This window comes from Eubalaena glacialis, chromosome 4 (genome assembly GCF_028564815.1).
Source record: "Eubalaena glacialis isolate mEubGla1 chromosome 4, mEubGla1.1.hap2.+ XY, whole genome shotgun sequence".
Classification (NCBI taxonomy): Eukaryota; Metazoa; Chordata; class Mammalia; order Artiodactyla; family Balaenidae; genus Eubalaena; species Eubalaena glacialis.
The window spans coordinates 177,389,145-177,414,352 of NC_083719.1; the positions used below are offsets into that span (position 1 = coordinate 177,389,145).

General features: G+C 55.2%; 1 protein-coding gene across 3 annotated transcripts in view; it reads right to left on the reverse strand.

The window, feature by feature from the left end:
* Positions 1–5,319: 5,319 nt before the first annotated feature.
* Positions 5,320–25,208, reverse strand: part of CACNA1A (calcium voltage-gated channel subunit alpha1 A) — a 235,705-nt gene continuing 215,816 nt past the window's right edge. For 2 of the 3 annotated variants that reach the window (XM_061188732.1, XM_061188734.1), the window contains 11 exons: positions 24,402–24,498; positions 21,876–21,981; positions 12,616–12,723; positions 12,380–12,480; positions 11,141–11,250; positions 10,900–11,038; positions 10,625–10,738; positions 9,261–9,296; positions 8,075–8,261; positions 7,491–7,741; positions 5,320–6,707 (listed from right to left, as the gene is read on the reverse strand). In XM_061188732.1, coding sequence (XP_061044715.1) covers positions 5,991–6,707; positions 7,491–7,741; positions 8,075–8,261; positions 9,261–9,296; positions 10,625–10,738; positions 10,900–11,038; positions 11,141–11,250; positions 12,380–12,480; positions 12,616–12,723; positions 21,876–21,981; positions 24,402–24,498 — 1,966 coding nt within the window. In that variant the 3' untranslated portion in view covers positions 5,320–5,990. The remainder of the gene's footprint in view (positions 6,708–7,490; positions 7,742–8,074; positions 8,262–9,260; positions 9,297–10,624; positions 10,739–10,899; positions 11,039–11,140; positions 11,251–12,379; positions 12,481–12,615; positions 12,724–21,875; positions 21,982–24,401; positions 24,499–25,208) is intronic. The other variant, XM_061188733.1, reaches the window with a different exon arrangement.

Here is a 25,208-nt window from a genome sequence, read left to right on the forward strand (position 1 = left end):
ACACTAACTGGATGTCCAACAAATCATTTAGTTCTGACACTATTTTCCTGGAGTTAGCATCACAAGTTAAAGGGCTTAGTCCCACAGAGCACCCTCACTTCAGACACAAGTCCCAAGTCTCGGGCCACCTGTACTTCTGACCCACTGGCTCTAAATCGGGAGTTCCCAAGACCCCCTTCTCAGGTTTGATAATTTGCTAGAATGGCTCATAGAACTCAGGAAGGCATTTTTGATGTTTACTGGTTTATCATAAAGAAATGAACAGCCAGATGAAGAGGTATACAGGGCAAGACCTGGGAGGGTCCTGAGAGCAGGCGCTTCTGTCCCCATGGAGCTGGGGTGTGCCACTCTCTGGGCATGTGGATGTTTTTGCCAACTCAGAAGCTCTCCATACATCTTTGTTTTTACAACCCCATCTCTAGCCCCGACTTCCCATTCCTCCCTGGAGGCTGGGAGTGGGCCTGAAAGTTCCCATCCTTTAATCACTTGGTTTCTCCAGTGATCAGCCCCCATCCTGAAGCTACCTAGGAGCTACCTACCATCCTAAGTCACCTTGTAGCATAAACTCAGGTGTGACCCAAAGGGGCTCCTTGTGAATAACAAAAGCCATGAGCCCTCGGGCCGGGCATTGTCACCCATCCAATCCCCCCACCGCAGTCCCTTGATGCCAGATGAAGGGGATCAGGATATGTCACCCTAAATACGCTGCTTTGGCATACGGGTTATTCTGAGCTGAAGGCAATTGAGAAACAACAACTGCAGGAAGAGTTCTCTGCCCTCCTCTTTTCTGGCTAAAAGCAGGGCATGAATTTCCCCTGGAGAAGGTGACATAAATTTCTCTTTGTGAAGGTGTCCCCCCTTCCCCTGTACCAGGAAGAGGAGAGTGACTCTTTTTTTAATTAATTAATTAATTAATTAATTAATTAATTAGAGAGTGACTCTTATCGCTGGAGACAGAGAGTCAGCACTGAGATGAGTCTGAATAAATGAATCTTACTAAAAATAACCCTGAGTTTCCATTAGTTTCCCTCATATATTTCCTAGTTACTCCCCCACAATTTATTGTCCCTTGAAGCTCAAACCCTTTTTCCTTTGTTAAAATGATAGATAAGTCCCTGAGTCTAATCGCTCTTTGAGTTTCACTACTTTTCTGTGAACTTCCATGCATGTAAATATTAATAAAAATTGTGTACCTTTTCTTCCATTAATCTGTCATTTGTTGGTTTAATTCACAGACCCTAGTCACTGAATCTAAGGAGGTAGAGGAAAAGTTTTGCCTCCTTGACACAGTAGTGGGTCCCCATTTTACAGACAGGACTTGAGGCTCAGGTAGCAATTGGAGGCTGTGGATTGTAGGGAAGGGGCAGTGATACCTTGAAGCCCCAAGGACACATCTGAAATGGAGCCTGGATTTTTTGGATCTCTATGCCCCATGAAGGGAGCTGCCCAGGGCATTTGTACAGCATAGCTTGCTCTCAGAGTTTCTGTTTCCTTGCCCCTTTTTCAGCCTTCCATAGGACGCAGCTCAGATCAGGGACCAAAGGGATGTGAGACCACAGCCTAAGCCCCACTCTGCCTCTTCATCCTCTAATCCCCCCACTTTGTGTCTCCTGGGCAACTTACACTCGCTCCAGCCTAAATGTGTGGGCTGTGGATGCCTGAGGTTCAGCCTCCCAGCACTGAGCCAGAGTCTTGCCCTTTGGGTCCAGAGGTGTGGGGGGCTCGGGCAGTGGGTCTCATTCCCTGGTGTTCAGGTGGCTGCAGCTTCCCTGGCTCCTGAGGGAATTGCATGCATCTACCTGTTCCTGAATTGCCCCAGCACCACAGGAGGGGGAGCTTTGCCAGAGGCCAGCCTTGCCTTGGGCAGGCAGCTGGTCTAGAAGTCTGCGGGGGTTGTGACTGGGCAAGCTGCCTGGTTAGGAAGCTAAAACCCTCTTTAGTTTCTTATTCCACTGGTCTCTTCTTAGGTGCATTATAGGGGGAGCTCTGCCTGTCCTGCCATTTGGAGTCCCTCAGACTCCTCTACTCGAGTTCAGCTCAAAGCTTGGGGTCTGGAGCAAGTCCTTTTGGAACTTTCTGCTTTGATGCTATGGTAATAATGGCCATAGCAAAAAATCGCTTACTATGGGCCAGATATAATTTGTTCTGAGAACAGCAGTTCTCAAAGGGGTCCAGAAACTTGGGGGTTACTGAGATCCTTCCAGGGGGGCCCATCAGGCTGAATTATTATTTTTTTTGGCTGTGCCCCATGGCATGCGGGATCTTAGTTCCCCGACCAGGGATCAAACACATGCCCCCTGCAGTGGAAGTGTGGAGTCCTAATCAGCGGACTGCCAGGGAATTCCCATGAACTATTTTTATAATATTAAGATGTCCTTTGCCTCTATCACTTTCATTCTCTCACATGTGTATGGTGGAGTTTCCAGGGGAGACTGGCTATTGCAACAGGTGGAGTGCAGAATCAGATATGAGAATCCAGCTGCTTTCTGTTCAGCCGACATTAATGCGAGGCAAACATGTAAAACAATGCCTCTCTTTTTATGGAATGTTTTTGTTTTGAATGTGATTATTTTTCATTAAAAATGTTATTCGTTATCATTAGTAGGTTTATTGTTGACTGTAATTTAAAAGCTAATAAATAAGATGAATGAATAAAGAAGATGTGGCACATATATACAATGGACTATTACTCAGCCATAAAAAGGAATGAAATTGAGTTATTTGTAATGAGGTGGATGGAACTAGAGTCTGTCATACAGAGTGAAGTAAGTCAGAAAGAGAAAAACAAATATCATATGTTGACGCATACATATGGAATCTAAAAAAAACGGTACTGATGAACCTAGTGGTAGGGCAGGAATAAAGATGCAGATGTAGAGAACGGACTTGAGGATACTGGGGGGAAGGGGAAGCTGGGACGAAGTGAGAGAGTTGCATTGACATATATACACTACCAAATGTAAAATGGATTGCTAGTGGGAAGCAGCAGCATAGCACAGGGAGATCAGCTCGATGTTTTGTGACGACCTAAGGGGGTGAGATAGGGAGGGTGGGAGGGAGGCTCAGGAGGGAGGGGATATGGGGATATATGTATACATATAGCTGATTCACTTTGTTGTACAGCAGAAACTAACACAACATTGTAAAGCAATTATACTCCAATAAAGATGTAAAAAAAAGAAGGTAATAAATAGTTTAAAAAAGTCTCAGTTTTAATTTCTAAATGGCAAATATTGGTAGCTATAACCCATATAAACAGATGCGCTTTGGGATCCTCAATATATTTTTTGAAGAATGGAAAGGGGTGCTGGACTTTCCTGGTGGCACAGTGCTTAAGGATCTGCCTGCCAATGCAGGGGACATGGGTTCGATCCTTGCTCTGGGAAGATCCCACATGCCGCGGAGCAACTAAGCCCGTTCACCGCAACTACTGAAACCCGCGCGCTCTAGGGCCCCGTGCTCCACAACAAGAGAAGCCACCGCAATGAGAAGCCCGTGCACCCCAACAAAGAGTAGCCCCCGCTTGCAGCAACTAGAGAAAGCCCACACGCAGCAATGAAGAACGCAGCCAAAAAAAGAAAAAGAAAAAAAAAAAAAAGAAGAAGAAAAGAAAGGGGTGCTGAGACCGAAACATTTGAGAACTGCTGATGTAGAAGAGTGGTCCAATCCAGCCCTATGCCTGTTTTTATAAATAAAGTTTTATTGGAACACAGCCACACCCACTCGTTAACATAAGGCTGCTTTCCTGGTGCAACGTCAGAGTTGAAGAGTTGAGACAGAAGCCATTTGGGCAACAAAGTTGAAAATATTTACTCTCTGTTCCTTCAAAATAAAAAGTTTGCTGATGACTGATGTAGAATAATGCATTTAATCGTCACAAACAGTTCTATTACTAGTTCCCGCTTACAGATGGGAAAAAGAGAGGCACAGAGGGGTTAAGTCATTTTCTTAAGGTCACACAGCCAGGGGCTTGGTACCCCTTCTTCTGGTACCCCAATGTTCCTTGAAAACGATCCCTCTCTCCTTATCTGCAGGTTTTCCGGGATTCTCTGAAGCCCTTTCTTGGGAGAGGCGGGAGCTGCCTTTTCAGACCAAAGAAAGGCCTTTCACCTCAACTTGAACACGGGGTATAACTGGCCTTTTGCTCACCTGAATCAACACAGCTCTCTGACCTCCTAATTTTACTAACTACAGTTCTGTGGCTATCGACTATATTCACAGAAGCATTCACAGAATAGGCAGGGAGGTGAGGCCCTGGGGGTGGGGGCAGCGGGGTGGGGGTGGGGTCCTCTACCACCTTCATCTTTGGGGCCAGGTTCTGGAAGCCTGGAGTGGGACTGTCCCAGCAGGTGCATTATGGCCCGATGGAAAGACATGTTGGGTGGGGCTGAAGGTGGAGGGAGGGCAGACTGTCAATCCCCTCGTAAGAAGCCCATCCCCACCTGTACCTCTGATATGCTGCCTTCACCTTGAACTGGCCATGACCATCTTCTGCCACCTATGGGCTGCTCTGAACTCTGATCTCTAGGATTCCCCAGTGACTGCGGGTAACTTAGGGGCATCTCAAGAAAGTCTGTGAAATGGGATACAGCTTGGGGTGGAGCCCATCAGAAGCAGCTTCTTGGGTGCAGGTAGGTGGGGTGGGAGTGCCAGAGGCCTCAGGAAGGGCTCACCTCCCACTGGGGGAAAACTCTCTGGGCACAGGGTGTCTGAGCTGGGTTTCCAGGTACCTCCTCCAGGGTGCTTCCGATAGGAGTTTTGCTAATATGTTGGGTCTCACACATACTCCCTGGGGCCTCACTTGCCAGATCGTGTAGGATGGTCATCCAGGAAGGTTTATCATCCAGGATGGTTGCTTTAGGTACAACCTGGCCTGCAGAGGCAGCAGCAGGCAGACTGTGGAACCCCCGGAGGGCTGCGGGTAGAGGCATGGGCTGGTCAGTGTCTTTGGCTTTAACTTTCTTGCAAGGAGTGCTGGCTGGAGAGCTACAGCTTTCTCATCCTTAGCCACTTTCAAAGCGCCTCCTTCCATGGTTTCCCCAAAGAGACCTGGGGAGTACTTTGCAGAGGATATAAAGACCATTCCAATCCAGAAGCCCTTTGATTCAACTTTTTTTTATTATTTTTTTTTCTTTTTGAATGTCATGCAATAATTCACAGTCCCAAGCCCACAGTTTTCAAACAAGGTAGGAAAAAGGAAAAAAGAAGCAAAGGAAATCGGTGGTGTTTTTTTTTTTTTTCTTTTTTCTTTTGTTATTTCAAGCAGGACCAAATGTCAGAAAAAAATGCTTCTTTTCTCAATCATTAATTTTTTGTCCTTTTAAAATTGTTTATTTTTTTAAATTGATTTCTGCAGGCAGTTATAGTAGGGTTTGATATAACCAGCAAGCACTCCTGTGTGTGTCTGAGAACGTGTGTGGGGTATGAGTGTGTCTGGTGGAGGTCTGTGTGGGACGCTGGGTTTCCTCTTCGCTTCCGGCTTCTCGCCACACACGGGCCACCAGCTCGCGTTCACCAGGGAAAGGAAAGATTCAGTTGAGATGATAAAACTCATCAATAGAAGCAATTTTTTTCTCCCCGTTTTTCTTTTAAAAATGTTTTTTTTTTTTTTTTTGAAATTTCCATTTTCCCCAAGGTTCTCCAAAAATGGCTGAGTTAATTCGAATCCCTTGGCTGTATGGTTTGTCTGCCCCCGAGGGACCCCGTCGTGGGGGGTCGGGGCTGGGTGGGGGGCGCAGTAGCTGCCCAGGAGCGGCTTGTCCGGCTGAGGGTCTTTGCGGGACACCCTGGTGTGTCCCGGCCCTGGGGACTCCCTCCAGAGGCCGGGGCCGTCCAGCTGGTCCTCTCCTGGGCCCTCCCGGGCCTCCCCCGTGTGCTGGGCAGGTGGCAGCGAGGTGGCCCCGCGGCCGGTGCGGCTCCTCCCCGGGGGGGCGTGTGCGTGGGGTGCGTGGGAGGGGGCCGGGCGGGCGCGGGTGCCACCTCGCCCGGGCTTAGCACCAGTCGTCGTCGTCGGTCTCGCTGTAGGTTTCGTGCAGGCCTTTCCGGGAGCCCGGCCCGCGGGGCCTGGCCAGTCCGTGGGCCGGGTAGTAGCCGTTGGGGAGTCGCCGGCCGTGCCTGGAAGGCGAGGCGCAGGCCGGGCCAGCGGCCCGGGGAGTCCTGGGCGAGCACGCGTGGCGCGCGGGGGGCGGCGCGTCGTAGGCGGCGGCCCGGGGCTCCTCCCCGCCGCCGCCGCCGCCGCCGCCCAGGCCGTCGGGCTCGTCGTAGTCGGAGCCCCGGTAGTAACCGTGGTGCCGGGGGACCGGGGGCCCCTCGGCCGCGTGCGCGCCGGACGCCGGCCACCGCGCCCCGCCGTGGCGACACGCCCTGGGGGACTCGCTCCTGGCCATGCCTGGGACCCGCCGCTCCATCGTGGGCGAGCGGCTGCTGCCGTGGCCCCCCGTGGGCGGCCGCTCCCCGGCCAGGGGCTCGGCCGCGGGGCCCGGGTACCTCCGCGGGCCGCTGGGGGCCGCCCGGCCTGGCCGCACCGCCGGCTGCTGCTGCTGCTGCTGCTGCGGGGGACCCGAGCCGCCGGCCTTACGGATCACGGGGGAATAGGACACGTGTGGCCGGGGGGTGGAAGGGGTCTGGGGGAGCTGGCGGCGTCCCCGCCGCGGAGTGCTGGTACCAGATGTTGAGGGGGCTGGGCTTCCACTTACGGAACTACTGCCCTACACGAAAATTGAAACAAAGGAAATCAAAAAAAAAGATACACCAAAATCAACCAGGAGATGGAAGGAGACACAGAGGACGGGAGGGTGAGGACCGAAGGAAAACCAAAGGACAGGAGAGGGACCGGGAGGAGGAGGAGGAGAGGGGGACACAGGACATTCGAATGGAAAAAAAAGGAGAAAAGCAACAGCCACAGGGAGGATGAGGGCAGGAAGAGGAAGAGGAGGAGGAGGAGGAGGAGGAGGGGGAGTGGGAGAGACAAGGAGGGAGGGGGAAGTCGAAAACCAACACAACAAAGTGAAAAGAGAAATGAGAAATGGAGTTTTGTAAGTTTGGGGGTTAAAATAGCAGAAGTTTAAAAAATTACTCACAGGCGTCCAGAGGACAGAAATCATAATCGAAACAAAAAAAAAAAAACGGAAGCCGGGTTAAACGAAAGCAAAAGGCAGCGGGGCAGCCAGCGTGGCCATGAGTTGTAAAGACTACGCTGGCCAGAAACTCAAAACGTGATCCACAACCAAAGAGGAAGCAGCTGCGGGCAGGGAGCGGGTGGCAGGCGGGCAGGGAGGCTGGGGTGCAGAGTGGGGAGCCAGAGTGGCAGGGGACAGTGTTCACCCCTGCCCGAGCCCAACCCCCTGGCTTGGGGAGCCCACTCCATGGTGGACAGGGTCAGAGGTCACAGCAGCAGTGGGGGACCCTGCCCAGAGTGGCTGTGGGGTGTAGGCCCCCTCCTCTCCCGGGCCCCAGGGGCTCGGCTCAGGGGTACCTCCTGCCACACCCACCTGCCGGTGTGCCATGTGCTCTCGGCCCTCACTGGGTGAGCGGGACCAGCGCTGGTCCCGGGCCCGGGTCCGGCCGTGGTCAGGCCGCTCCTGGGCGTAGCGCTCCTTGTCTGGGGGCGGGGGGTGGTGGTGGTGGTGGTGGTGATGGTGCTGCCGATGCTTCCGGTCCTTGGGTCGGCCCCGCTCCTGGTCTCGGTCCTTTGATGGCAGGTCCCCAGACTGGGTGGTCATGCTCAGGTCTGTCCCCAAGCCTGGGCCAGACGGGGTCAGACAAATAGACAGATGGCTGTGAGGGAGGGGTGGCATGGTCTGTGCACATGGGAGGCCACCAAGGGGGTCTGTGGGCCCTAGAGAGGGGCACCTTCCCCTGGACCACCCTGGACCAAGGATGGCCTGGTGGGTGTTGGGAGGGGGGTCGGTCCCCAGGTTCTGAGCAGCAGCTGTCACAGCTTGGTCCCTTTGGTCTTGTCCAGGCCTTTCTGTCTTTCTCCTTCAGTGTCTACCCCACTCTGCCTTCTGTCCTATCTCCCCTCCTCTGTCCCCTCATACAGCCTCCGGTCCCTGGGCCCCGCAGGGCGACCCACCTGTGTCCACGTCCGTGTAGCGGCCCAGGGAGCGCTCAGAGGCGCGGTGGCTGCGCTCTCTGCGCCGCGGGTGGTGCCGCTGGTTCTCTTCGGGTGGCACCCTCTCCAGGGAGTAGTCGTCCAGGCGCCGGGCCTTGGGGCCCAGCACGGAGGCCGAGCGCTTCATGGGGCTGGTGTCTGAGATGGTCTGGGGGGGACAGGCCGGCAGACCGGGGTCAGCGTCTGGCACCAAGCAGTCCCGGTCTGTCCTGCCCCATCGGCCATCAGTGACTGCGGTGTGACCGTCCAGGGGCGGGATCCTGGGCCGGAGGGGGGCCATGGGCCTCAGGTCCTGATCAACCAGAGCTCCAAGACTCCTCTGTCACCCCCCAGGCTCATGCTGGGTTCTGGCCAGGAGGCCCCATTCTATCCACCTCCTGCTGGGACAGGCAGGCCGGCACTCGCCCTGCCTGCTCGCCAGGGCGGGTGAGGAGCCTCTGCCTCTCCTCGCTGTCGGGCCTCCAGGCCCAGGGCCAGGCACCCAGCTCACTGTCCTCCTTGGCCAACTGGGCCTGGACTTCTCTGACCACCTGAGTCTGGCTTCCGTAAGGAGCCCTTGAGGGGCTGCCCTGGCATTTGAGGCCCCGAGGGATCTGCTCTCCTCATCCTTGGCCTGCAGCCTGGGGGCCTGCATGTGCTGCACCCACTGGGTCCAGCTGCGTTCTCTGTGGCTGGGAGAGGAGAGGAGGAAGACAGGGCAGACGTTGCCCAGGGCCCGGCCCAGCTAAGGGGGCAGCGGTACTGCCCGAGGAAGGAGTTTTAAGGAACACAGGGCTGCGGAACCAGAGGTTCAGGGGTGGTGGTAGGGGAAAGAGCCCCTGAGAAAGAGTGGGCCAGGCAGGGCTGCAGGTCAGACTTCTTGGAACGATGGACCCCCTGGCTTGCGGGCTCTGAAGAGAAGGGGGTGGTGAGGGGGGAGGGAGGAGGGGGGCGGGGCAGGGTCACTCCTCCAGGGCACACGTGGGGCACACAGAGAACACAACACATGAGGATGGGGCTCCACAGGGGGGGAAGGGGGAGGGGGTGCAGTCTGCAAAGAAAGGGTGGGGTCCGAGGACAGGGAGAGATGACAGGACTCCCACGAGGGGGGGTGGGCGGGAAGAGGGGGCCGGAGCCCAGCTGGGCGGCGGGCGGGCGCGGTACATACACTGAGGTTATTCCCACGTGGCCGGCCCCTTCTCCTCTGTCACAGCCCCACGGGATGGTGCACACAGAAAAAACAGAAAGAAGGAAATAAATATAAAAGCTGAGAGGGAGAGTGGAGAGGTGGTAGATGGAATAGATGCCAGGGTCGGGGAGAGGAACCTGAGGGGGAGGAGAAGGGGGAGGGAGTGAGAGGTTAAAGTCCCCGGTGGTGTGTGGGCGACCCCAGGCCCAGCCGGCAGTCCTCCCATGAGCACAGAGGAGACAGACAGGAGACACCACAGACAGATGGCAAAGGCACGAGACCGACAGATGGGACGGCGTGGCTGCAGGGCCCTGGCCCTGAGCTTTGCCTCATGCAATGCGCCCCAGCCTTGGCTCTGCGGACACTCAAAGCTTTGGGGAGGGGTGGCCGTCGGCTAGCTTGTCCCACCCGTCTCCTGGGGCCCAGCAGCTCAGTCCTGGTGGGTGGGGGGGCGGTGGGGGCCCGTCAGGATGGGGCTGGGTAGCCACATGCAGGCTGGGTGCCTCCCGCCCAAGTTCCCAGCAGCCAGAGGCCAGGCCCCTGGGTGACCCTGGCCCAGCCAGGCACAGCACAGCCTCCCACCCCGTGCAGATGTCACGGCACAGCACACGGGCAGCCCGCCACAGTCAGACATGCCGCCCCGCCTCTCAGGCTGGGTGGGCAGCCAGCCATGCTTCTGGCTCTGGCCCCTCTGTCCCCGTGGGCCTGGGGCAGTGGGACCCCCCCCTCCAACCACCCGCCCACCCGAGCCCTGCAGCTGGGTAAAGCAGCCACACACAGGCACACGTCAGGCACACACACCTGTTCCTCCCCAGCGGCCCCCACAGAGACCAGACAGAGAGACGAACCCCAGCTGCCCCCAGGCCCACCCCAGACTCCGCTACCAGGTCCTAGGACCTGCCAAGTTCCCCAGAGCGTGAATGTATATGAGCACACGCATCCGTGTACGTGAGAGCGCGTGTGCACGTGTGTGTGTGCATGAGTGTATATTCTTGATTGCAGCTCTCACCTGGGCCAGACACATCACCTCCCATACCCCCTCTGCAACCTCCACATCCTCCTGCCTCAAGTACCCCCAAACGGGGCAGAGACAAACCACTTGGCGGTGCCCACGGTACCCTGCCCCAGGGGAACCTCGCCCCCTCTCAGCCCTCCGTCAAGGAGGAGCTGAGAGGACCAGGGCCTCCAGGGGCTCCAGGTGTGGCCTGTAGGGGCAGTGGGGCCTGCACACTGCTGCCGAGGGTGCAGGAGGCCCGCCCAGCCCCGGGTCCCTGGGCTCCGTGGGGAAGCAGAGACTCCAGAGGCCAAGTCCAGCCCCCAGGGTGGTGGGTGAAAGCCCTCACCTGGTTCTCGGCGGGGAGGCGGGGCATGGAGGCGGCCCGGGCCTGGCCCTCCATGGGGAGGTAGTGCTCACTGTCCGAGTAGCCGTCTCTGCCCATCTCTCGCATCTCCACAGACTGCGGGGCAGATGGCGAGGCCGGGTGAGCCCCAGGGCCTGACACGTGGACCCCGGGGGTGGCCCGGTGTGTGTGGAGCTGCAGGTGGGGGGCCCAGACCCCTCCTTCTTGTCCTGCCCGGGCCTGGGAGCCATGGGGGGCGTGGGGGGTTATGGAGGCACCTGAGAGTTGGGCTGGCTATTGGGCATGTCCGTGGGGGGTCCTCGCTCTGGGCTCCACGTGCCCGTCTTCTGGAACATCTCCTGGGCCCGCTGGGTCACCCAGGATGGGCTTTCCTTCATGCCGCTTTCGTGAGCCATCCTGTGTGGGGCACAGAGACCAGGGTGGTGGTGGGCACTCCAGGGGCTTTCACACCCGACCGGCACCCCCGTTCCCCCGCCTCCTGGCCAGAGGGACACTCACAGGCCTCCTCCTGGGTCCAGCTGGGTGGAGGGGAGGGCATTCTGGCCGGGCCCCCCCTCCTGTGTTGGAGATGGGGGCTCCATGCGCTGGAACATGAGAGGTGTCCGGTTCTGGGGAAGCAGAGAGCAGTGTGTGTGCACAGGGTAGAGGGGGACAGGGGACAGGTGGAGGAGGGCACCCCAGGCTCAGGCTCTGGTCAAGGCTGCAGCGGGGAGGCTATGGAGGGTATGCTTAGCCCACCCCTGGGGTGAAATCCCAGGAGTCATTCTTGACATGGCCCCCCACCCCAAAACGCACACACACTCAAGTCTGATCCATCAGCTAGTCCTCAAGACTCTTCCTTCCAAATCCATCCATAACTGGATCACTTCTTACCACTCCACAGCCGACATCCTGGTCCGGCCTCATCAGTTCCGGCCTGGACCAGTGCAGTTGCCTCCTCTCAGGTCTCCCAGCTCCAGCCCTTACCCCCCATGGCCACTAGAGGGCACCTGTGAACACCTGCATGAAGTCACTTCCCTCCTCTATTGAGGAGCCCCCATGGCTCCCACATCACTCTGAGCAAAAGTCAAGGGCCCACTAGGCCCTGCATAATCTGTACTGTCACCTCCCCACCCTTGTCTCCTGCTACTGACCCTCTTGCACACTCTGTTCCACCATATCGACTTCCTTGCTGTTCCCCGAACTCAAACTCATGGTCCTGCCTCAGGGCCTTTGCACTGGCTGTTCCCTCTGCCTGAAACACTCTCCCCCTAGGTATCTGCTTGGCTCCCTCTCCTCTTCCTTCAAGTCTTTCCTCAGATGTCACTTCCTCAGCGAGGCCTCCCCTGACTACCCCTTTCAAATCACATTCCCGCCCCTGCCCCCAATTTTTCCCATGGCACTTAGCATTTTCTGCAATGCTATGTAATTTAATCATCTGTCATCGTTGGCATTCCCCCAACTGGAAAGTCTGCTCCACAGGGATTCTGGTCTGCTTTGCTCACAGATGCACCCCCGGAGCTGAGAACCATGCCCGGCACACAGTAGGTGCCCAATAAATGTTGATGGAGCAGATGAGTTAATCCAGGCTACGTCTCCTTGGCACTGTCCTACTTTTCAGTGACCTGCCTTGGAGCCTGGCCTCATCCCACTGTTCTGGTTGGTCCTCATGGTGACAAGGAAGCCACTGTCTCCCAGCCTGGATGTCCCCAGAGCGATGGACATAGCAGGGCAGGGCCCTCAGGGCTGGGGCCATACCTGCTCCTCGCGCATGGCCTGCAGCTTCTTGGCCTTGCTCTGCCGGTAGTACTCCATGATCATCATGGCTGCATAGATCTTCCCCACCGTCAGGTCCGTGGCTGGGGGCACAGGATGAGCTCACTGTGGGTGGGGGCCTCTGTGTGCACCAGCCCTGCCGTCCCTGGACCTCCTCTTTGCCTCCCCCTCCGTCCTGGTGGGACAGAGCCCAAGGCCAGGCCGGGCCTGGCTCTTACACTTGTGAGGGGTGACCAGCAGGTCCAGCGTCTTCTGGGACAGGTTGGGCCAGATGGCCATCATCTCCTTCCGCAGCTCAGCATCCATCTGTTGTTTGTCGGCTCCACCTGTGGGTGGGCACAGAGAGGCATCAGCCGGCCTCTGGGGCAGCCGCAAAGCCAGAGGCTCCTGTTGACCCAGGCTCTGGGGTCCTGGTTCCCAGCGGGTCACCAGTGCCCTACGGGCCTGACCCAGAGGAGTCTAGTCCTCAGCAGGGCCAGGGCCTTTGAAAGACCATGTGGGGGACAGTCCAGCTTCCTGAGGGGCCAACCTGGTTCCCACTTACCAGCTGCGTGACCTGGGTGTTAGTCTACTGTGCTGTGCCTCCGTTTCCCCATCTTCAAAATGGGGATGATGGCAATACTACCTGCCTCACTGCGTTGTCTGAAGATCAAAGTAGTTAATGTACAGCATTAGGACGGTGCCTGCTGTAGGGAGCCTGTGGTAAGCCTCAGGGAGCAGTCCTGATAGAGGACGTTCTCCCTCAACCAAGTATCCCCTCCTGTGAATGTTGACCTTGGACAGAGCCAAGCCCTGGTCCCTCACTCCAACCATGGTGGTCATTTAAGTTCTTTGGCAGCAATTCCTGGTCCCTCCTGCCCGAGTGCATGGGAGTGTGGCCCTTCCTGGCCCCTGGGGTTGACCAGGGCCATGGGACGAGTTCTTGCCAATGAGGTATGAGCAGAGTGAGGTCCCACTTTGGGCATTAAATGGCCAGTGCAGGACCCTCCTGAGTTCTCATTCCCTCTGTCACAGCGGCTGGTAATGTTGGGGACAGTGGTTGCCCCCTCAGGCCTGGTCCCTAAGTGACTGATGAATAGAAGACCCTGCTGACCCCGGAAGTTCCCACATAATGGAAGTGGGAAGCGAATCTTTGTTGGTTCAGGACCTTGGGGCTGTTTGTTACAGTAGCACATTCTCATCCATCCTAACTGATACACCAGCTTGGCCCCTGCTTCTACTCCTGTTTCACAGCCCCAAACAGAGGCTATTCTAAACATTTACCAGCTGGTAGGGAAGGGACACTGATGACAGAGCTAGAGCAAGGGCCTGAAGGCTCCCTGCTGGACCAAATATTAACCCTGTGGTTGCTGGATTATGGGAGGAGATCTAGGGGAAGGGCAGGAGCCAGCTGCCAGCCAGTAGAGAACTATTGCGGTGTTTAACAACCATCCACGGGGGCCTGTGGCTGAATAGCTGGACCGCCCAGACAGCCTCAACATCCCCCTTTGCCTCCATTCTCTGCCCACCTCTCATTGCCCAGCATCTGCCCTCTTTGTCCCTCCTTCTCCCACTCCTCCATTTCCCGGGCCCAGCCCGGAGCTCCCTCTGGAACCCCTGCCCAGCTTCTCCTTCTCAGCAGATGTGGGTCAAAGCACAGACATCTGCCAGGCACTCCGTGGAGCTTTCACTCGTCTTCCCCCGTGTGACTCTGGAGATGGATGCCTTTATTCTGAGAAAAATCCTTCAGAAGGGCTTTTTTGCAAGTCAAGCTCAGATCCTGTTCCAGAGTGAGGATATGGAGGCGGTGGGGAGCTGAACTGCCTGGACCAGTGTAATCGCTTCTGCCTAGGTCGCCTTGCTCCTCCCACAGCCACCAGAGGGCGCCCGTGAACACCTGAGTGCAGTTGCCTCTGCCCGGGTCCGCCTCGTCCTCCCATAGCCACCAGAGGGCGCCCACGAACACCTGCATCAGTCACCTGCCTCCTCTGCTCAGAGCCCTTCAAGGCTCTCACCTCACCCAGGGTGATCCCCCAAGTCCACAAGGCCCTGCACGATCCACCCTCATCTCCTCTACTTCCCCCCTTGCTCACTCTGTTCCAGCCACACCAGCCTCCTCGTTGCTCAGCAAACACGCCAAGCACCGTCCTGCCTCAGGGTCTTTGCATGGGTTGTTTCCTCTGCCAGGATGGTTCTTTCTACAAATATCTATGTGGTTCCCTCCCTCACCTCCTTCAGGTCCCTGCCCAAACCCTTTATCAAAGAGGTCTTCTAGCTGCCTCCCAACCTAAAACAGCCGCCCCCCCCTTCTATGCTTTTTTCCTGCTTTATTTCTCTGCTCTTTATCATCTCCTGCTATTGTTCACCACCTCACCACTAGGGGGCACGGTCCATGGTCTGGTCTCTTTTCGCTGCTGGTGGTTGCAGGGTCTAATGATACAAGGGACTGTGGTCACTGGGGCCGACCTGCATGGGTGTAGGGATGATTGGCGGGCCTGGACACAGGTTGGGAGGTTGTGGGAGATCCTTGGGAAAATCATCTGTGTAGCTGGGTTCTCAACATACTTGACACCAACCTATGACAGTTTTTTTTTTTTTTTTCCTCTAGGGAAGCAGTTGGAATTAATAGCTAAGTCTCTTGTCCACTGTAGCTAAGTGAGGTGCCTGGGGTCTCTGTGGCTCCTTCTCAGAGACATGGGAAGGGAAAGAAGAGAACATGACATTCTTGTGAAAAGTCACTTTCTCCTGACAGCTTACATATTTCCTGTTTCTAGTGGAGAAAAGGAAGATACCTATTGTTATGGACTGAATTGTGTACCGACCACCCCCCCCCCCCAATTCATGTTGAAGCCCTAACCCCCAGTGTAACGGCATTTGGAGATGGGGCCCTTTAACGAAGTAATTAAAGTTACATGAGGTCATAAGGGTGGTCCCTAATTCAATAGGACTGGTGTCCTTATAAGAAGAGAGAGATAGACACCAGGGATGCACATGCACAAAGGGAAGGCCATGTGAGGACACAGCAAGAAGGCGGCCATCTGCAAGCCGAGGAGAGAGGCCTCAGGAGAAACCAAACCTGCGGGCACCTGGATCTTGGACATCCAGTCTCCAGAACTGTGAGGAAATAAATTTCTGTTGTTTATGCACTCAGTCTCTGATATTTTGTTATGGTGGCCTGAGCTGATTAAGATACCTGCTCTTGGCGTCTGAATTAGGTAAGGTCAAGGTTTCTCCCCCTGTCAGCACTGTCGACACTTGAGGCTCGATCATTCTTGGTTGTGGGGTCGTCCTGTGCATTGCAGGATGTTGAGCAGCACCCTTGGCCTCCACCCACTAGTTACCAGTAGCGCCCCCTCCCCCAGTCCTGACAACGAAGCCTGTCCCCAGACATTCCCAGGTGTCCCCTGCTGGATAAAACGGCCTCCAGTTGAGAACCACCTTAGACTCTTTCTGCTTTAATTCACCGGGAAATCTTGCATTCAGGATTGTCGTTCACATTTAAATAAAGGGAAAATCCTTAGGGGATTTCAAGGTGGCCCTCCCCTGGGGTCACGAGATCTGCTCAAGGCCGCATCTCAGGTTTACTCCTCCTCCAGGTACGGAATTGTTAACACCGGGGTTCCCAGGGACAGAGGGCTCCCTGGTATTCAGGCATCAGTCCCCCACAAACCAGTTGTGTCCCGAGTTTATCGCCCGAAGGGTCCTCCCCTCTCCCACATCACTCTGCACACCTCTGGTGAACCTTCGCTGTTGCAGGGTCTGTCCCGTGCACTCTGAGACATTCAAGCAGCATCCCTGGCCCCTACACACCAGATACCGTGAGCACCGGCCCTCTCCCAGTTGCGACGACCCAAACTGTCTCCAGACATTGCCAATGTCCTCTGGGGGCAGAATTACGCCTGGCTGAGAACCCCTGACTTAGGGTTTAACCCCTGACCTGGATCCACAACCTCTGACCCTGCTCTTTCTTTTCCATAACACTTCTCGCTCTTGAACACGTGACATATCTACTTATTTATCGTTGCCTGTTTGTTTGTTGCCTCTTTCCCCGCAGCCCCACAAGGGCCGGAGGTACATCTGTCTTTCACTGCCACATCCCACATGCCAAGGACAGGGCCAGGCACACAGCAGGTGCCCCATGGATGTTCTCATTCAATGAGCTGATAATGCAGGCAGGTCAAAGCCCTTCAGCTCCCACCAGGCCACCCCAGAACCTTCCAGCCCATTGCAGAACCCACCTCCAGACAGAGCCTGGTCTTTGAGGGTATTAAAGGATGAGACAGTGGCCTTTTGGCTGGTCAGCCACGTGGAGTCCTGAAGGAGAATCCAGGCTGGCCCGGACTCAGGGAATGCTGGACAGCTGTGGAGATTCTGTCACTGGCTGGCTGAGGCCTCGTCTCTTCTCCACACAACCCTCCACTGCTGTCCACAGTTGTTAGCGTGCAGACGGCAGTGTTTATAAAGCTCTCCCTGCAGGCTCTCAGCAGAAGCCAGAACGTTAGCTTGAGGCTGGGGATTTTTTAAAAAACTTTTATTTTATATTGTAGTTTTCTTGTTTTTTGGCCGCACCGAGTGGCTTGTGGGATCTTAGTTCCCCAACCAGGGATCAAACCCCGGGGCCCTGGCAGTGAGAGCGCCAAGTCCTAACCACTGGACCAACAGAGAATTCCCTGGAGTAGTTGATTAACAATGTTGTGTTAGTTTCAGATGTACAGCAAAGTGATTCAATCATACATATACATGTATCTATTCTTTTTCAAGTTCTTTTCCCATTTAGGTTATTACAGAATATTGAGCAGAGTTCCCTGTGCTATATTGTTGGTTATCAATTTTTAATATAGCAGTGTGTGTATGTCAATGAGGCTGGGGATTTTGGATTTTGATGCGTTAACGGGGTTTACATTCATTCAGGCAGGTGGCTGGCTCTGCCCTCATCACCTTCTGGTTGGGGTGGGGAACAGGAGGGCAGTGGGGGATGAAGGGACACAGCCCAAGCCCCTTGGGGGAGGTTTCAGGGATCCAGACACAGCGTCTACAAGAAAAAGAAACATGAAGACAGAGGATTTTCCCCCAGACAAGAATGAGATTCTTCTGGGAGGAGAGAACAGAGGGGTGGGTGGGAAGGAGAGACAGACAGAGAAGAGGAAGGACAGACACAGAAGGGACACAGACAGATAAGCAGAGGGACCTGCCTTCTCTCTCCCAGCTAAGATGGGCCTCACAATTTTTGAAGAATCTGAAGAATCACTGAGGTTAATCCACTCCCCCATGTTACCCCCTGCCTGCTGGAAAGGAACTCAGTGTGTTTAGAAGCAAATTCAGTGTTGAAAAAAAGTGTGTTGTACTCTCAGCCGGCGTGAGACGCGATTCTGTTGAAATGGCTGTGATTGTCATCACTGTTAGAACTGTTGTCCCCAAGCTCTTGGCTGAACTTCCTTGACTCCAGAGCTGTGCCCCATGGAAATTTGGGAGGGGACAGGACGGGGAGGGGTCCCTGGCTCAGAGATGCTGGGGGCATGACACTCTGGGAGCTGAGTAGGGTCCGGGGTATGAGTGACAATGACAGCCAAATGGCAGGCACATCCCTGGAGTCCTTGAAATCCTCATGTGGGGAATCTGGTGAGTGTCCTAAAGGCTGAACTTGCTAGAGTCCCACAGAAGGGGTTCTTTTTTAAAATATATATATTTATTTTATTTTTGGCTGTGTTGGGTCTTCATTGCTGCGTGCAGGCTTTCTCTAGTTGTGGTGAGCGGGGGCTATTCTTTGTTGTGGTGCACGGGCTTCTCGTTGTGGTGGCTTCTCTTGTTGCGGAGCACGGGCTCTAGAGCACAGGCTCAGTAGTTGTGGCGCACGGGCTTAGTTGCTCCGCGGCATGTGGGATCTTCCCGGACCAGGGCTCGAACCCGTGTCCCCTGCATTGGCAGGCGGATTTTTAACCACTGCGCCACCGGGGAAGTCCCACAGAAGGGGTTCTGTGCCGTAAAAGACAACTCAGCAGGCCTGGGTTGTCCAAACCCTGCATATTCCAAAGGAATGACTGGTTCTTGACCAGCTCCTGGAAGATAATATCTAAGTCCTTAGAGTGTCCTGCCTGATAAGAGTGTTTTTGTTTACCTGGGGGCCTTGGGCCAGGCCAGATAGTTTATCCTAGCAATGTGATTTATGGTGGGGGCCGTTGAGCCACGTGGTATCAGTGTGACCTATAGAGGGGCTGGAGGCTAAGCAACTAAGGTCAGCCAGGCTTATACAACCAACTCCCAATAAACACGCTAGACACCAAAGTTCAGGCGGGCTTGGGTGGCTGGCAATACTGCATACATGTTGTCACACATCATTGCTGGGAGAAGTAAGCAGTGTGCATGTGACTCCACTGGAAGGGAGTGGAAGCTCCCTCTTGGTCTCTCCCGGACCTTGCTTCATGTGCCTGTTTCCTTTGCAGATTTTAATCTGTATCCTTTTGCTGTAATAAACCATAACTGTTAGTAAAACAGTTCTGAGTCCTTCTAGCGAATCACTGAACCCAAGTCTTGGGTTATCTTCAGACCCCTGAACACAGGTCCCCAGAGGGAAACAGCAGCTGGGATACAAAGGCATTAGGTACCAAGAGTAGGCGCACTGTTGGACCCATTTTACAGAACTGTGGCAGGCAGAAATCTAAAGTTGCCCCTTCTTTCCCAGCAAAATTCTGGTTATTCAGTCAAATGCTTGGGACTTCCCTGGTGGTGCAGTGGTTAAGAATCCACCTGCCAATGCAGGGGACACTGGTTCAGTCCCTGGTCCGGGAAGATCCCACATGCCACGGAGCAACTAAGCCACAACTACTGAGCCTGTGCTCTAGAGCCTGCAAACCGCAACTACTGAGCCTGCGTGCTACGACTACTGAAGCTTGCATGTCCTAGAACCTGCGTGCCAAAACTACTGAGCCCGCGTGCTGCAACTACTGAAGCCCGTGTGCCTAGAGCCCATGCTCTGCAACAAGAGAAGCCGCCACAATGAGAAGCCCACACACTGCAACGAAGAGTAGCCCCCACTTGCCGCAACTAGAGAAAGCCCACAGGCAGCAACAAAGACCCAACGCAGCCAAAAAAAAAAAAAAAAATTAAATCAAATGCTAGTCTAGGGACTGCTATGAAAGGACTTTGCAAATGTAATTAAAGTCCCCAGTCTGCTGACTATAAGCTGATCTGGGTGGGTCTGACCTAATCAGGTGCTCCCTCTAAAAGCAGACCATTTTCTTGGCAGCAGAAGAAGTTAGAGCGATTTGGAGCACATAAAGAATTAGATGCATCCCTGGGAGCTAAATGCAACCTCTGGCTAAAAGCCAGAAATGAAACAGGGACCTCAGTCCTACAGCCACAAGGAACTGAATTCTGCTAACATCTAAATGAGCTTTGGAGTAAGTTTTTCCTCAGAGCTTCTACAGAAGCTATAGAGAAGGTGGCCTTGCCACCTTGATTTTGGCCTTGTGAGACCCTGAACGGAGAGCCCAGTTGAGTCCACCTGGACTTCTGACCTACATAACTGTGAGCTAATAAGTAGGTGTGTTTTAAGCTGTTAAATTTGTGGTCATTTGTTACATGGCATAGCTAGCTAATACATGTGCTGAGGCTCAGAGAGGGTGAAGTCTTCTGCCAAGGTTTACAGTTGAGGACAGGGAAGGTAGGTGGGCAAGGTGAGTCCACTTTCCCACGTGATAACAAGAAAGCTGCTGCCCACACTTCTGCTTCCTCACCTCCCTGGGTTGGAACCTCCACCAGCTTCAACCATGCTGATGAGCAAACAGTCTGGGGCAGGCAGTGCCACAACACAGACAGAACCTGGGCCCCCACTGGTCATGTGCACCGAGATGCTTGGCAAGTCCGGACCACTTGCCTCTGACTTGTTGCACGAGAAAGAAACTTACACTGTGTGCCAGACAAGTGGCACTTATGCTGTCCCCTGAGTCTCGGCCTCACTTCTGATTCTTTCTCACTCTATTTGGGGGCACCTCCTGCTCTATCTTCATCTGCATGTTTCCTGGCTCTAATAATGTCTGTCCTCAATGTGCCCCGCCCCTTCACTGGGCACTGTCCCACTGGAAGCTGCTGGTCTCCTTCCCTGAATGTCCCCACTCCGAGCAACTTCCAGTTTTGGCTCCTCCTCCCCCTCTTCTCCCCAGGACCCTGGAAAGAACATGTGTCCCTAAAGTGCAGTCTTCCTTCCTCATAACCTCCCAGGGGCTTCAGCTGGGTGGAGTCCTGGCCTCTCTCTTCAGCCCCTGATTCACAACCCTCTGCTGGACGATGGACACAGCCCTCCACCAGCTACTCTCCCAACTTCCTTCTCTCTGGTGACCCATGTGTTGCTCTCTCTGCCCTGCTGTCCCATCCACTGCCAAGTCACATCCAGTCTACCGCCAGGCCTCAGAAACCCACTCCAAGCAGGAGGACCGTGACCCCTCCACCAGAGCTGCCCTGGTCAACGTGACCAGTGGTGACCTGGCACAAGATCCACCAGTCACTCTTGGTCCTCATTCTTCCTTGGTTGCTGGGCAGCACCTGACACACTGGAGACGCCTTTTAGGAGCCTGAGTTGCCTTGGTCTCCACCCACCTCCCTGGCCACCTTTAATGCTGGGGTGGCCCCAAGCTCAGTCTTCGGGGGTCTCTCGATCCACTCAACCCCTTGGAGAGCTCGTCCAGTCTCCTGGCTTAAAATCTGCCAGCATCTGACGCCTCCTGACTCTACATCTTCAACCCAGCCAGGAAGACTCATCCCCTCACTTCCTTCAGAACCTTCTGGGGGGGCCTCCACCAGAAGTGTAAGTTGGAGAGCCCCCTGCCTAGCCACCATCTTCATGTGCCACCTCCGACACCAACCTCCTGCCCTCCCTTTGCCCCAAACCTGCCCCTGCCATCTCTTCTGTCTCAGGGCACGGCAGCTCCATCCTTCAGGCACGGGGGCCCCAACCCCTGGGGGTGGCCTTGTTGCCTCTTTCCCTCACACCCCACATTCCATGCATCAGCCTCTGGTCCTCTTGACTCCCAGGAAATATCCAGAATCTGAATATTCCATATCCCCTCCTTCCCAGCCGCCATCCTGTGTTCACAAGAGTTATGTCAGGCCTCCTCCTAGCTTCTCCTCACTTCTCCCTACCTTCTCCCCACTGTGGTTAGAGGGAGTAGGTGCCTCCTCTGCTCTCGAGGCTGCTTGGTGCCCCCATGCGCAGAGTGCAAGTCAGTTCAACACAGCCCCAGGTGGGGGGAGGGGCTCTGCATCCGCTGGTCCCTCTGTCTGGAGGGCTTTCTCCCCAGGTATCCACGTGACTCCTTCACAACCTCGTTGGGGAGGCCTCCCCCCACTGGAAGTGTAACCTGCATCCTCCAGCCTTAGAGCGGTGTCCGGCACACGGGAGGGAAGCTAGCTCTCAATATTTGCTGAGCAGGTGAATGGGTGAGCCCTCCGAGGCCCTGGCTCCATCCACCCTGCCTCACCTCTCTGCTCCTGTTCCTGCCCTTACCCTTGGCGATCTTGATATCCAGGGCTGTGCGGATCAGAGCCATGAGGGTAGAATTGAAGTGGACGGTGTTGTCATCGGCAACAGGCAGGTCCATCCGCAGGAGCCTCTACAGAAAACCAAAGGCAAGGGCAGTCATTCCCAGGCACCCCTCCCCGATCCCGTGAGCCACACCCACCCTACCCAGGGAGCCCCAGGAAGAACTCTGAAGGCAGCGGCTAGGGTGTCCTCCACCCTCAGGTTACCTGTCCCAGTGTTCCATTTCCTGATTGCCCTCGGTGGCTCATAGGGAGGGCACCAGGGGCTCTCCTATGCTGCAGAGCCCCTGCCCGTTCCTTGCCCGCCTGCTGGACCCTAAGGCTGGCATTTCCAGGGTTGGCCCACATCCTTGCCCTGCCCCAGAGTTCTTCTGGACAGCTCCGTTCCATTCTGACCCCAAAGAAGAAGAGCACAAGCCAGATTGCAGCAGACATGCAGCAGCCAGGCAGAGGGGTCCATTGCCACAGCCGCTGGGGGGGCCGCTGGCTCTCCACCCCCAACCCCTGGCTTGGCCCAGACCAGACCAGATGGGCACAGACCACATCATTCCTCCGAGAAGCGGCAGGCAGGTGACTCCCCCTGCTGATGGGGTGGGCCCCTCGCGCAGCACATGCAGTGAGGCCATGACACACAGAACAGCGGACAGGGGCGCATGCAGACGGAATCTCGAGACTCATTCATAGCTCCGTGGAAAGTGTATCTCAGGGGCATTTCCAGATCTTGGCTCTTTGTGCAATGGCAGGGGGAAGGGGTGAGGGAGGTGTTCCCGTGGCCCAGGGAAGAAAAGATTCCCTGTATCCCAGGCAGGGGCTCTGTCCCCCATGCTTGGTGGCGTGGAAGGGGATGCTGGGCTAGTGTGCACCAGCCCAGGTTGAGATGGCATGGAGATGGAGATTGATGTTCACCAGAGGATTCAGACACAGGTCAGCAGGAAACACAGAGTTGGAGATGGCGAAGGGGATGGCAAACTCAGAGCCGAACACAAGAGATGGGTTGAGGCAGGGTGGGGAGGGAGATGGTAGACAGAGAAACACATACACACTGGGCCACTGTGCACAGCTGTTCAGGTTGTGCACTGCACAAAGGGCTCCCCATCTTAGAAATCATGGATTTGTGTATTTAAATGACAGCTTCCCAGCTGATAGTGGAAAAGTATCTTGCTCTCCCCACATTGGTGGATTCCAATTGTTTTCCCACAGACAAAGTGTTCTGTGCAAAGGATGTTCATTTCAAATTTGCACAAAGGTGCCTTATGGACCTGTGGCGGCCCTGCACAGAGACCAGGAAGGGAAGGGCACTCTCTCCCTCTCTCTTGCACACGCTCACACACACACCCACACTCGGCCAAGGAGAGACCAAGAGAAGGACAAAAGAAAATTAGAGAAGTGACAGGTACATGGTAAGGCTGGTGGGGCCATCTCCTGGTCTCGCCTGGGAAGGAGGAGTTCATGGAGGGAGGAGGAGGAATGAGGTTGTGGGGAGGTGGTTACACGAGGCAGGAAGAAATGGGATGGACAGAGGGGAGGGAGGACTCTCGTAGACAGAGTAGGCCAAGGTGGATGGGTGAATGGAATGATGGGACCATTTTTTTTTTTTGGAGGGGCTGACTGTAAAGGTCATCTCTGAACTTCTAGTGGATGAATTAGGGGGAACAGAGCATCTGTCCTTGGGTGCCAAGGGAGATTCCGGGACGGGGTCTAGAGGGGTGGCCCGGCCCAGCCGCCTGGCGGCTACTTCAGCCAGCATGCACCACCCCCCCGGTCGGCCATGGTGCCTGCCCGCCCCAGGCCCCCGCCAAGGCAGCGTGCATGGCCTGCGTCAGGGTGCCACGGTCCAGGGGTCCAGCTGCGGCCCGCCTGCCCACTCTGGAACAATGGAGAGGCATGTTGGGGTGTCTTGGAGGGAGATGGGTGGCTTAGGGACAGGAAGACTGGAGAAGCAACTCCAGGGGGGAGGGAGGGGAAGAGGGGCTCTGGGTGCTCCCCGGGAAGTCTTGGATCCCCCAAGGCCCTAGGTCAGAGATCAGCTTCAGGTGTGTGTGGGGGACCGTGAGACCTGGGGGCTCAAGATACAAAAGATGGGGTCCAAGCCCCTCCCTGCAAGGCACCTGCCCAGGTCTGGGCATGGGGGCCGCTCTGGGCTCATTGGCGACCCCCACCTCCCAAAGGGTGTTTGTGTCCAATTTGGTTCCTGGGGGACCAGGTGCGAGGGGACCTGGGGGCTCCCCTCACCCTCCCTCCGGCGTGTCGGCCATAATAGAGTCTCAAAACACCAAGACACACTGATCAGAAAGGACGGACACAGTATACTGCTTAGAATCAAGGGATGGTCATGATCCATTTACTCAAGGAGGAAAGGGGAAAAAAAGGAAAAAAGAAAAAATAAAAAAAGAACAGTAACGCTGGAAAAAGAGACTCGGCTGGTTGTTCCTGGTCAGCACTGAAAAATCCCCAGTGCCCGGACATTGGTGGTCGGCAAGGGTTAGACTACCTTGTAAGCCACTCTGGCCGGACACTTCTTCCCCAGACCCAGGGGCGGAGACATGTGTCTCAGCATCTGATACATGTCCGGGTAAGGCATGCGGCCCCTGGCAGCACCGAAAACAAAAAACGGGGGTGGGAACGGAGAACCAAAGGAAGGGTGGGTGGAGGGAGGGGAAGAAAAGGAAGGAAAAAAAAAAAAAAAACCAAAAAAAAAACCAAAAAACCAAAACAAAAAAATCACACGAGCCGAAAAAATAGAGAGAGAAAGATGCAGAGAACGATAAAATAGGTATTTCAAATAAATGGAAAAGAGGAGGAAAAAAATGGAAGAGGTAATTAAAAAAAGATTATTTCACTGCTTACTAGCAGGGAGAGAGAGAGAGAAAAGAGAAAAGTCAGATTCACTTTTGACTCTGAGCTATGGTTCTGGTGGAATGTGGACGGAAGTGGGGGCTTCTCACTTGGAAGCAATGCTTTGGTTCAGTGTCATTTAAAAAACTGGGTCAAGTTCTCTGGTTTGGCTGAGGCTGGTCTCTGAGGGGGCCTAGATGGGGAAGAGGGGCCAGGGCAGTGGAAGGAGGGCTGGGGGCTTTGGGAGGCGAAGGGTGGAGGAGGGGAGAGTGGAGGAGATGGTGGGGGGGTCAATGCAAAGTTACAATCTCCCCGGATATGTCTGATTTGGGGTGCCGTTGAGACCCCGGGATGGGCAGCTTCAGCTAAGAGCAAGCAGAAATGGCTGAAGGGAACGGAGAGATATATGTTCCATGCTTCATCAAGTCTATGTGACTGCATTCTGTTGGCTAAGTTTTCTAGT